Genomic DNA, 13,575 nt, shown 5'->3' with positions numbered 1-13,575 from the left:
TTTTTGCATTTATCTTCAAATAGAGCTGGAGGAAGAGAAGGAGGAAGAGAGAGAGAGAGAAACATCCATGTGAGAGAGACACATTGAGTGGCTGCCACCCACATGACCCCAGCTGAGGCCCGGGACAAACTGCAACCAAGGTACATGCCCTTAGTACATGCCCGGGACTCTCTGGTTCACCGGCCAACGCTCTAACCGCTGAGCAAAACCGGCCAGGGCCACAAAAAGTTTATATACCTGTTTGAAATATTAATTAGAGTGGTTTTGCTGTTTTAAAAACCTAATCAAGCCCAGCCTGTGTGGCTTAGTGGTTGAGCGTTGACCCACGCACCAAGAGGTCACCGGTTCGATTCCCGGTCAGGGCACATGCCTGGGTTGTAGGCCCGATCTCCAGTGGGGCACATGTAGGAGGTGGCCAGTCAGTGTTCTCTCTCATTCATACTTCTTTTTTCTTTTTCTTTCTTTCTTTTTAAATCTTTATTGTTGGATGTAAAATGCATTACAGATGTTCCACATTTTTCCCCCATTGACCCCCTCCTCCCCACTCTCACCTTCTTCCTGCCTTTTCCCACACTATTGTCTGTGTCCATTGGTTATGCATATAAGTTCTTTGGTTTATTTCTTCCCACCCCCCCAACCCCTTTCCCTTTGAGGTTTGTCAGTCTAGCAATGAATTTGTACTTCTTAATCTCTTCACCTTTTTCACCCATTCCCCCAACCCCCCTCCCAACTGGCAACCAACAAAATGTTCTCTGTATCTATGAGAATGTTTCTGTTCTACCTGTTCATTTTGTTTGTAGATTCCATTGTCGATAGATATGTATTCATTGCCATTTTGTTTGTTCATATATTTTATCTTTTTCTTCAAAAAGACCCTTCATCATTTCATATAATAATGGTTTGGTGGTGATGAACTCCTTTAACTTTTTCTTGTCTGGGAAACTCTTTCTATGGCCATCGATTCTAAATGACAGCTGTGCAGGATAGAGTAATCTTGTTTGTAGGTTCTTGCTTTTCATCACTGTGAATATTTCTTGCCACTCCCTTCTGGTCTGCAAAGTGTCTTTTGAGAAATCAGCTGACAGCCTTATGGGAACTCCCTTGTAGGTAACTAGCTGCCTTTCTCTTGCTGCTTTTAAGATTCTCTCTTTGTCTTGAACCTTTTGCATTTTGATGATGATGTGTCTTGATGTGTGCCTCTTGGGGTTCATCTTGTTTGGGACTCTCTGTGCTTCCTGGACTTGTATGTCTGGTTCCTTCACCAAGTTAGGAAAGTTTTCTGCCATTATTGTTTCAAACAGGTTTTCGATTTTTTGTTCTCGCTCTTCTCCTTCTGGCACCCCCAAGATGCGAATGTTGGCAAGCTTGAAGTTGTCCCAGAGGCTCCTTACACTATCATTTTTTTGGATTCTTTTTTTTTTTGCTGTTCTGATTGGGCATTTTTTGCTTCCTTATATTCCAAATCGATGATTTGCTCCTTGGATTTACTCTATTATTGAAGCTGTGTAAATTATTCTTTATTTCAGTTAATGCCTCCTTCAATTCTAACTGTGTATCCATGATTTCTAACTGGTCCTTTTTTATGCTCTTGAGGCCCTCCCTAAGTTCACTGAGGTTCTCACTAAGTTCATTGAGCATCCTTATAAGCGGTATTTTGAACTCAGCATCTGTTAGGTTGCTTATCTCCATTTTGCTTCGTTCTTTTCCTGGGGTTTTGTTCTGTTCTATCATTTGGGACCTGTTTCTTTATCTCCTCATTTTGGCTGCCTCCATGTGTTTGTTTCAGTGTATTACTTAACAAGAGGTATGGGGCTCGCTGAGACCAGATGCTGCTTGTTTGAAAGAATTTCGGAAAAACCTGAAGCTGGATCCAAGATAGGCCAATCCTATGGTTAAGCAAGTGGCAACAGCTTGGGTGGGCTTGAAAGTTGGGTGGGCTTGAAAGTTGGGTGGGGTGGGGTGGGGTGGGGCTGGGCGGGGCCTCAGGGAGTCACCAGGGCGGGGCCACCAGTGTGAGCCAGGTTGCTGGAGTCCCAGATATGGCGACTGTCTGCCACCCCAGGGAAGGGCTCACCAAAGGAACAAAGGCCTCTTACAGCACATTTGTCCCGGAGAAAGCCCCTCTCCAGCCCTCGCTCCAGTGCCAAACAGCTCAGTTCTTCCCTGTATGTCTCTGGTGCCCCTCGAGCTGCCTCCCCTCCAAGCTTAGAGGGAGAGAATCCGATAAGTCCGTGCGCGGGCCCTTTAAGGAGCTGCCTGGGGCTCCAGCCTCTTCAGCCTCCCTGAGCCTCAGTTCCCGCTGGTTTTTCCAGCCAGAAGTTATGGGGATTCTCTTCCTGGCACTGGAACCCTGAGCGGGGCACCTGGTGTTGGACGGGGACCCCTCAGTCCTCAGGAAGGACCTTCGCAGCCGAGGTATCCTCCTAATTTTTATCCGCCACACTTGGGTGTGGGACCAGCCCGTCGCGCTACCGGTGCCGCTGCTGCTCCTTGCTCCTCTGCCCCTCCTACAGTCTGGATGTGGCTGCTGCTTTAATTCCGTAGTTGTAGGACTTCCATTCAACTTGATTTCAGGCGGTTTTGAATGATGGTTGTTCTGTAGTTTAGTTGTAACTTTGGTGTGGTTGTGGGAGGACGCGATACTGCGTTTACCTACGCCGCCATCTTGACCGGAAGTCTCTCATTCATATCTCTCTCTTCTTCTCCCTTTCTCTCTCTCTCTAACATCAATAAAGATACAAAAATAAAAGTAAATAAAAGCCTAATCAACATTTTAGGTCTAGCTTCTGTATACCCTCACATGGTTGCTGAAGATAAATCGATTTTTACCTTGATGTGATTATTATGTAGTTGAACTCTTTGTGGTATGTGTTGATTTAATTCTGTTGTTTATTAGGTAATGCAATATGTGCCTGGAAATAGTTTTTTGTTTTTTTGTTGAGAGTTGAATATGTGTATGTATGTATCAACCACAAATCCTAGTTTGGATTCTAATGAAAAACTTTAAATTTTAGTTTTTAATATTGTTCAGAAGCTAGTGACTTTTTTTTTATAAAGTAGGTTTTTAAAATGTTTTTGGAGTTAACCTTAAAACAGCAAAACTGCCCTGGCCGGTTTGGCTCAGTGGTTCGAGCATTGGCCTGCAGTCCAGAGAGACGGGTTTGATTCAGGGCGCTTACCTCAGTTGCAGTTTGTCCCTGGCCCTGGTTGGTTGTGTGAGTGGCAGCCACTCGATGTGTCGCTTTCACGTTGATGTTTCTCTCTCTCTCTCTCTCCCTCCCACTCTATCTGAACAAAAAATGGAAAAATGTCCTCAGGGGGTTAAAAAAACAAACCAAAAACAAAAATAATACATAGGAAAACAAATCTTTGTTTATCTGGAATTGTGTAACAGTTAACTTTAAGTAGTCTTTTTTGTTTTGTAAAAGTATTTTATACTTAACCGCAAATTTTAAATATTTTAATAAATTAAGCATCAATATCCTTTAATAGATTATAAGTAATTTATAAAGGTTAAGTTATTTATATTTTCAAATGATTACATCTAGTGCCTAAAATGAAGCATATTAATATTACTTTATTATTAATTATTAATAAATATTTATTAATATTTACTTTAGGGAAAAGGAGTTTATAATTATGCCTTTAATTCACACACAAAAAATCAATGATATATTGGTGGAGATAGCCATTAGGCAGCTTGAAATGTAGCTCTAGATTCAGGAGAAGCATAGTTGTTATAAAAATAAAATTGGGAGTGTTTTTCTTTTAAGTGGTCATTGAAGCTATAGGAGAAGATCACAGCATTGAAAGTCCAGAATAGGAGGTCTGAGGTTAGAAGTTGGGAAACGACAACATTTAAGGAGTTATTTGTAAATTGAATGTGTATACAATTCATCCTTTTAAAAATAAATATTAGTGGTATATTAGAAAGTGGAAGAAACAGAATATGGAGGTTAGCATTATTTTCCAATGAGCAGTGATGGTCCTAACTTTTAAATCTCTAAAGCTTTTATTTAATATTGAAATCTTTACTCTGAGATTATACATTTTGGACTCAGTTGTACAATCAAATTTTCAAAAAATATTTAATAAAGGAAGAGCATACAATATGGTTATACACACATACACATATATATGATATATATATATAATACTTATATGTATATAAGGTGAAGATCTATGTTCATAAATATATCTTCATCTATATTGGTTTAACTTTATTTTCCTCACTGTTTTTTTTCTCCCTCTGTCCAAATGCTTCATCCATTTATCCGTCCATCCATCCATCCATCCATCCATCCATACATCCATCCATCCATCCATCTATCCATGTTTTTCAGCCTCTCTCTCTCCCTTTATAGAATTAAGCATTCTTTGCCAGTGATTTCCTGACACCTTGTAAGAGGGCAATTTACTTAAACCTTAATCACATCACTGTGGGGTTCTGAAAAAGCTTTGAAGTTGTTTCCAGGGTTGCTTAAAAAATTTGTGCCGCAATGAACTGTAATCATAGTAACTCAGCAGGAAGCATTGGTAACATCTAGTTTATTTCTAGGTAGGCTGTTAAGAACTAGTCTTCTCTTTCTTTTTCTAGGAAGTGCTTTTGTTTGTGGTTCAGAAAGAAGTTGTTCTGATGGATTTTGTTTTGTAGAATTGCTATGGAATTTACTTTGATTTTTAGTATTAGTTTAGATAAATTAAAACTGCAAGGTGCTTGAAAAATGGACATGGATTAAAATATTAAAAACTGCATATTTATTCTAAGCATACTCATAGATTAGTTGTTAAATTTCACTATTGTAGTTACAAACTTCCTAAAGCAGTTATGACCAAAATGAATGAATTATTCATATTATGATATATACACACACACACACACACACACACACACACACACGTTCTTGGCATCTTCAAATTTCAATGTCATGTTATCTTTACAGGAAGAAATTAATTTACCTCACAGTCTTCTGAAAAATGTACTATGTATTTTATCTCTCTCTCTCTCTCTCTCTCTCTCTCTATATATATATATATATGTAATAGATTATGATCATTGACTCTTGCTCTAGACTGTAAGTTTATATTATTCACTTTTATACCATAAGAAAGTAATTTTATACTCTTCTAAAACATCCTGACAGGTGAAAATCTATTTTGTTTTGAAAGACTTAGAATGATTAAATAGCATTTCCTAGTAAACTGTTAATGTTTATGAACTTTTACTATGGTTTTTGTTGTTAGGATTCTAGGCACCACCAGAGGCTGATGCTATATAAAACTGTTCTAATTTCTAACCCCGATCAGTATATTGTTAGCTAACTTAAAGTTTCGTTTTTGTGTCTTTGAAGTCTTTGTCATGTCAGATTAGATATGCAAGGGTCACTATGTTTTTCTTTAATCTCTAATTTCTCATTTGTGGAACACATAAATATTTTTATAAGTGTGTATAGAATATATACATATTTATAATTTATAACTTATACCATTTCTACTGTATCCCCTAGTAACCTTAGTTATGAAATTTGTTACATACAGTGTCATTCAAAAGTTTGAGAAGGTTAGCTAAAGGAATATATACACTAGAGTTTCCGGGAAAAAAAAAAATCATTATTGCTTATCTAATTAGATTCAATATGTCATTAGAAGATCATAATATTTGTAATTTCTGCATAATGTGAGACTACCTTTTAATCTACTAAGATGTTAAAAAAATTTAGTTATTTTAATATTTTCCCATAGGAATAATGCTATTCTGATTGTACGTAGTTCCTACAGCAGTGGTTCTTAATACTTTTTTTAAGTAGTACCCCTCTGTGCACACCCACTGAAATATTTCATGCAAATTTAAGAGATTCATCTCTTTCTCTTATCAAAAAAAAAAAGAGAGAAGATTATTTGTGGTTTAAAGAAATGCTTTACTAATTGAGGTTCACCAGCTTTTAATGTAGTGATTCTCAGTAGAATAGTATTTGTGCATCACAATCTCCTGTGAAATTTGTAAGTCATTGTCTTTCTTGGCCTCAGCCCTTCCTCTTTAGGCCTGCACCACCTTTTGTTTTAATTGGCTGCACCCCCTTCCTCATCACTGTTGGTGCAACATTTTAATAGATAACTCAGTTTCCAGAGAGAATTTACTCACTGCTAAGGGAGTGAGCTGTTTGTCTTCAGACTTAGGCTAGATATAGTCAAGTGTTAAATAATAAAATAGCATTTACTTAATTTATCAGTTTCTTATGATACTGAACATCTCTGAAGACACGATGAAACAAATTACTATTCTGACGTCCTACCCCTACCAAATTGACATTGAAAAGAAGCTTGAAGGCACTGCACCAGGGAAACCTACCCAGGAGAGTCTGGCTGTATAATCCAACATATCATGCCCCCCACAGATATTGTCTCCTCATTCGTGAGGGTACTAGCTGTGGGTTGAAATGTAGATAAAGCTGGGAAGGAAAGAATTTTCTTTGTTATTTGGGAACGATAAATTGAAACTTGAGACCAGAATAGAACATAATCTAGAAACACTATATTATCTGCTGTTTCCCAGTAGTAAGGCTTCATTCATTCTCAAACCATAGAAGCTTGTTAGGATACCGTATTAAAAGTCTGTGAAGCTGCAGAACTTAAAAGCAATGTAGTAAAGATTTTTTGCTTTAGAAGCAGTACATTTTGCAACTTTTATATTTTTAGGGGAACCGCTTCTCCGATTCTTGGTTTTTGGTAGAGAGAAGTGAGGCTAATAGTATCTGCATTATACTTCGTAGGACTATTTATTTTTTGCTTTAAAAGTTTTTTCAGTTACAATTTATATTCAGTAATATTTTGTATTAGTTTTAGGTGTATAGCATAATGGTTAGATAATCATATACTATAGGACTATTGAGAGGCTAAAATCTGATTTCAAAGTGTCTTGTAAATTGTCAAATTTTATGCAAATGTAAGATAATTTGATCATGTCTTTGCTTGCTAATACATTGCTTATCATTAATTGACCATATCTTTTGTGATTATATTTCTATAATATATGTCTGTAATGTATTCCTCTTTATAAGGCTGGATTCCTAGTAACACCTTGTTTAGTAATTTAACAACTATTTTTTTAGTGCCCATGGTACTAAATTCCAGGTACTACTGAAGGTTGTGAAAATGTAAAGGTAAACAAAATAATATATGTTCGGTAGTTAAAGATGAAGTTATATTATCAAATAGATGGTAGCTAGTGATTGAAACTATATCTGGATTGAGTATTAGAGACAGAATTAGATTAGTAGAACATAAGTTTTTGTTGTTGTTAATCTCTACCTGAGGATATTTTTTCCATTGATTTTTTTAGGGAGAGTGGAAAGGAGGGAGGGGGACAGAGAGAGAGCGAGAGACAGACAGAGACAGAGACATCGATTGGTTGCCTCCTGTAAGTGCCCTCACAAGGACCGGGGCTCAAACCTGCAACCCAGGTTGCCCTTGGTCAGAAGTCGAATCCACAACCCTTTGGTGTGAGGGCCGACACTCTAACCATTGTACCACATCAACCAGGGCTGGTACATATGTTTAAAAGATAGCATCATGTTGCCCGGCTGGTGTGCCTCAGTGAGTGGTTGAGCGTTGACCCATGCACCAAGCGGTCGCCGGTTCGATTCCTAGTCGGCACATGCCCAGGTTGTAGGTCCAATCCCCAGTAGGGGCATGCAGGAGGCGGCCAGTCAGTGTTCTCTCTCATTGATGTTTCTGTCTCTACCTCCCTATCCCTCTAAAATCAATAAAGATAGCATCATGCATTAGTTCACTTTATAATGATATGTATTATTGGACACTACCACTGAAATTACTGAAATATTTTTATTTGGTTTTATAATTAAGAATATTGTTTTATTATTTATGTGCAATTAGCTTTTAAAGACTAGTAATTACTTGAGAAGGATTTAACTTTTCTGTGTATGTGTGATTCTTGGATATTGATGTTACTCTAATTTTTCTTTATATAATTTATGTAAAATAAGTACTATTAGAACATCTTTGATTTAGAATTTGGTAGGAATTGAGAAGATTGGTAAAGACTAGTAGAAACAATTTCAATTTATGTATAAATTATAGAAAAGAAGAAATAAAAGGGACCTTACAGATCATCTTATCAGTGATTTTTAAATTTTATTTAGAGGAGCAATAGAATTCTGTTGTTCTGCTGCGGTGCATCAGGGCCTGCTGAAGAGGGACATCATGGGGATTAGGGAGGTGATGGGGGAAGGGAGGTGCCACTCAGTGGGTTTACCTAGGCTGCCTTCCCCTTTCAACCAGAGTAGGTCCAATATGATGTTTATATATTGGTGATAAATGGAAGTTTTTTCCCTGTAATTAGTTTTTATGTTTAAAAATATAAGGTAGAAAACTTGTCTTTTCCCTATTGTAATGACATAGAGTACCAGAGAATTAAAGTTAACTGGAACCCTGATTTCCTAACTTTACTTCAGCATTGTTCAGTTAAGTCATACTACCTCTATGTGGCTTTAGTAATATTAAAAACTATTAAACCATTTTAAATAATGAACAATCATGACTGTGTGTGACTGGATCTGACATCAAGAAGTTTTTGTTGACAATGTTAATATCAAGGCCTGGAAAAATTGGTACTTGTTTTATATACAAAGTGCTTTTTTCTTTGAATACTAAAATGTTTATAATAGAAATTCAAGTAAGTTTTCATAATTTTCAGTTTGTTATTTGAACTCTGTCCTTAAACTCTTAAAACATTAAACACTTCTTCCCCAGAGAATTGGTCTCATATGCAGGATAAGTTAAATAAAGTGGTTATAGGCATAAAATTGGCCCTATTTTTGAATTTCTAGTTGAATTATCATTAAATAAACTTGATAAATATGCAATTTTTCTGTAGAGTGAGTGTTTATAGAACTTTTGTTTGTCCTTTGGCTTTAGAAAGTTTACTTAGTGCCTGACTTCTCACTTAACAGTGAAGGTAAAACCAAGGTGACTTAATAAGATTTGTAATCACCTCTAATGAACAGTTGTATTGTGTGTGCAACAAATAGAAGACCTGATTTTTTTGAATAAATTTGCATTTAGTTAGAATTGTTTTGGTTTTGATTTTTTTGGCAAGATGAATTCATTAGGATTCTTTCTTAAATGTAGAATTCTCTAGCATAATATAGATGAGCGATTTCAACCTTTTTTTTATCTCATGGCACACATAAACTAACTACTAAAATTCTGTGGCACACCAAAAAATATTTTTGCTGATCTGACAAAAAAAAAAGTGAAATTTTGATTCATTCACATCAGACAACTATTGTTGTGTTGGCTGTTGTCATATTTTATTTGACAATCTAAGGGAAAAGAGGTCAGTGCCCCTGACTAAATAGTCAGGTATTGCATGTTTAAAAAATTCTTGCAACACACCAGTTGAAAATCACTGATATAAGCTAATAGCAAATTAATGAATAATAATAAGGCAATAATTATTTTTTCTAAATTGAGATATAATTAACCTATAGCATTATATTAGTTTCAAGTGTACAACATAATGATTTGATATTGTTATATACTGTGCAATGATCCCACAATAGGTCTGGTTAACAGTTACTAGGCAATTAAAATATTAAGGAACTTAAATTAATGAACACTAAACAGAATGACTTGTAGAATCTATTTAGATCCAGCTATTGGGGTATTGAAAACCTAGCTCAGCATATTCTACCCCTTTTTCTCAACTACTGATAATTATTTTGATATATTTTTCAAAAATGATAAAGTGATTATTAAGTCAGATTAATGCTTAATCTCACTCTATCTCTTTTAAAATTATTTTCAGGAGAGGGCTGCTCACAATTTATATGGCCAACTTGGTAAGTAATTTTTTTTCTTTTGGTTTTGAAGGTTTTCCATGTGTTTTTAAATCTTTATTTAAAAAAAATCAAGTTCCTTTAAAAAAGAAAAAAGAAAGGAAAGCTGCTAAAATTTGAGAATCTTTTCTGTCTCTGTTTTAAAGGATAGACATAAATGTTTAAAAGAGCCTTGATTCCATCTGGTTTATTCCTGTTACATATGACTGCATTTCACTTATTTCAGGAGGAAAGTGTTTCACAGTCCTGTGCCCTTTATGACGTTTTTTTTTAAAGGGTAGATCTGGGGGAGGCTGGAGTGGGGGAGAAGGGGGTCAATGGGGAAAAGTAAGGGGGGCGTTTGTAAGACTTTCAACAATAAATTAAAAAATAAATTATAGGCAGAACATAAAAAATAAAGTGTAGATCTTCATTTATATCTAGATAAGATCTATATCTATGTATCTGTACATCTTTAATTGAATTTCATATTATGTTTCTGTTGCCATTTCTCATGGGAAAAATGATGTAAGGATAAGCTCTTATGAAGTACATTTTTCTTGGACATCAGAACAGCATTCGAACACTGAGCACGTGTAATAAAATAATTAGGCTTCTAAATTTCTAATTTTACAGAAATGAAATTAATGTTAACTGTCTTCTGATATTTTTTATGAAAATATATATTTATAATAAATTACATAATTTTCATTGCTGACTTCAGATTTAAATACATGTTTATATTAAACCTTTAAAATTGTTTAGAATTAAAAGGCAACATTGAAAAAATTAGCTAGAAAATAATTATTTACCTAATGATAAGTTTTTGAATTCTGTTACAAGGGAATATAATTCAGAATTGTATTTACATACTCATTTCACTTATAAACTATGTAATTATTGCTCAGAATTTACCATGTGTCAGTTCCTGTGTTCAGATGCTAGCTAATTAGGCAACATAGTCCTTATATTTATAGTGTTGGCTATCCCAATGGAGAAGTCACAATGGAAATAATTGTTTGAAAAGGACAGAAAGATGAATAATAAGATGCTGTGGGAACCATATTAATAGCACCAAATAATACTGGGTGGGGCTTTCCTTTCTTATGAAAAGAATCTTAAAAATGTTATGCTTGCATACTAAAATGGATCTGAGTTTTAAAATATTTTTTTCGTTTAGCTATGCACATGCTTTTCTATACTACCACATGGTAATATTTCAGTACCAAAATACTGTATATATTTATACACTGTCTTTAAAGTCTAAGGAAACTTTCACAAAATGTTTTTTTGTTGCCTGGTTTAGATTGTAAATTTCTGAAGTAAAGATCTTTGACTTTGATATAATCAATGTTGGAGAGTGCCCTTAAATATTGTATTTTTTTAAATTAAACTTTTTATTTTGAAGTAATCATAGATTCATATACAGTTGTAAGAAATAATAGAGAGATCTTATGTAACCTCTACCCAGTTTCCTTCAGTAGTAATATCTTACAAAATTAGGATATTTACATAGATATTACTGTAGTCAAGATAGAGGACATTTTTTTCACCACAAGGATCTCTCATGCTGCTCTTTTGTAATTACATCCACTTTCCTCTTACTCATACCAGCCCTCCTCCCACGTTAACCTCTGGCAACCTCTGACCTACTTTTTATTCCTACAATTCTGTAATTTTTGTAGTCATTTCATGAATGGTATATAAATAGAATCATATAGTGTTTATTATTTGTGATTATACTGTTTCACTCAGCATGATTTTCTGGAGATTCATTTAAGTTGTTGTACATGTCATTAGTTTTGTTCCTCTTTTTTTAATTAAAAAAAAATTTTTTTTTTTAAACCCTCACCAGAGGATGTTTTCCCATTCATTTTCAGACAGAGTGGGGGCGGGGAGGGTGCACGAGAGAAGCATAGATGTTTTCAGACAGAGTGGGAGCAGGTGGGGCGGGGCTGCGAGAGAGAAACATCAATGTGAGAGAGACACATCAATTGCTTGTCTCCCACAGGATCCCAACCAGGGCCAGGGACCGAACCAATTAGCAATAATTGTACCTTGGATAAACCTCATTGGCTGTGATACTGCCATTGTGCAGAGCTAGTTCATCCCTCTTTATTGCTGACTAGTGTTCCATGGTATGGATAGATTCATTTGTTTAACCATTCACCCATTGGACATCTGGCTCATTTTTGGCTTTTGGCTGTTACTAATAAAGCTACTGTAAATATTCATGTGCAGCTTTTTGTGTGAACGTGAGTGTTCATTTTTTCTAAGATAATTGCCCAGGTGTGTGATTGCCAGGTCGAAGGGTAGTTGCTGTTTGTTTTTTAAAAAAACTTTTAAACTTTTCCTGAGTGGCTGTACCATCTTATTTTGATAGTGTTTCAGTCTAGAATAAACCTTTGAATATCTAGTTCTTTCTAAAAAGAAAACTTTTTTGGGGGAGGGGCATTTATCTGTTAAGTAGATTTGTACTCTATTCAGATTAATAAAAATCAGTATTAGAAAAGTTTTTCAGAAAATGTAAAATATGAATTGGTCTTTTTATTCTTTGTCAGTTATAAAGGGTCTGTAATTCAAAAATTTAATTAGCCCTGGCCAGTTTGGCTCAGCAGTTAGAGCGTCGGCCTGCAGTCGGGAGAGACCCGGGTTCGGTTCCCGCTAAGGGCACGTACTTCGGTTGCAGTTTGTCCCCGGCCCTGGTTGGTCGTGCGGGTGGCAGCCACTCGATGTGTCCCTTCACATCGATGTTTCTCTCTTTCTCTCCCTCCCACTCTATCTGTACGAAAAATGGAAAAATATCCTCGGGTGAGGATAAAAAAAAAAAAAAAAAAAAAGTTAATTAGACCAAAGGCTTTACACATGGATTTTGACTATTCACAAGGAAAGTGAATTTGTACATGATATATTCTGGATACTGATGATAATCTAATAAGCTTCATCTTCCCTTTATCTAAATAGAGCCTTTTATTTATCCTGTTACTATTTAACTGCTACTATAGTAACAGGATTATGGATTCAGAATATGTAAGAATTTAAGTATTTTCAGAGATACTGAATTTAGCTTTGATAATTAACTTTGTTTTATAACTTTGTTATATTGCTTATTAGACTAAGTTGAAATTGTTGGCTTGTAATATCAACAACAAAATTTCTAAATATTGGGAGGTTTTATTTAAAAAATATTTATTCTATTTAGGTGTGTGTTTCTATTCGGAAAGTACAGAAGAAAGTAAAAGTCTGTAATTTTACAATGTAGTAATTACTAACATTTTAGTGTTTATTTTTTATTCTCTTCCTTTTCTTCCATTGTATCTATATAAATACACAGACAAAGATGTACATTCACAGTACACATTAGATACCCATTTAAAAAAATGAGGGCATATTGTTTTATGACATTTTTGTTACCCTGCCATATAGTTTTTTTAATTTTAAAACATTTTTATTGTTTTATTTTTATTGAATTTATTGAGGTGACATTGGTTAATACAACCATACAAATTTCAAGTGTACAACTCTATAACACATCATCTGCATTGCTCATGATAATCATTTTTGGAGAGTGTATTCCTACCTTTTCTACTTCTTGATGATATCTTCATTACGAGTTGGTTTTATATATACACACATGTACACAGCCCTACTCAGAATCTTGGGAGACAGTGAAATAATAACTATTTGGTTAGTAATAATATAATTTTGTTAGTTTTGTTTATGACAGTTATTTATTCTT

The 13,575-nt window shown here is 35.1% G+C and overlaps 1 protein-coding gene across 3 annotated transcripts in view; it reads left to right on the top strand.

The window, feature by feature from the left end:
• TMEM135 (transmembrane protein 135) overlaps window positions 1-13,575 on the top strand; it is a 244,568-nt gene that overhangs the window by 33,493 nt on the left and 197,500 nt on the right. For all 3 annotated transcript variants that reach the window (XM_036258643.1, XM_036258644.1, XM_036258645.1), the window contains one exon: window positions 9,827-9,860. In XM_036258643.1, coding sequence (XP_036114536.1) covers window positions 9,827-9,860 — 34 coding nt within the window. The remainder of the gene's footprint in view (window positions 1-9,826; window positions 9,861-13,575) is intronic.

This window comes from Molossus molossus, unplaced genomic scaffold (genome assembly GCF_014108415.1).
Source record: "Molossus molossus isolate mMolMol1 unplaced genomic scaffold, mMolMol1.p scaffold_m16_p_13, whole genome shotgun sequence".
Taxonomy (NCBI): domain Eukaryota; kingdom Metazoa; phylum Chordata; class Mammalia; order Chiroptera; family Molossidae; genus Molossus; species Molossus molossus.
This window is presented reverse-complemented; position numbering and strand designations above follow the sequence as displayed.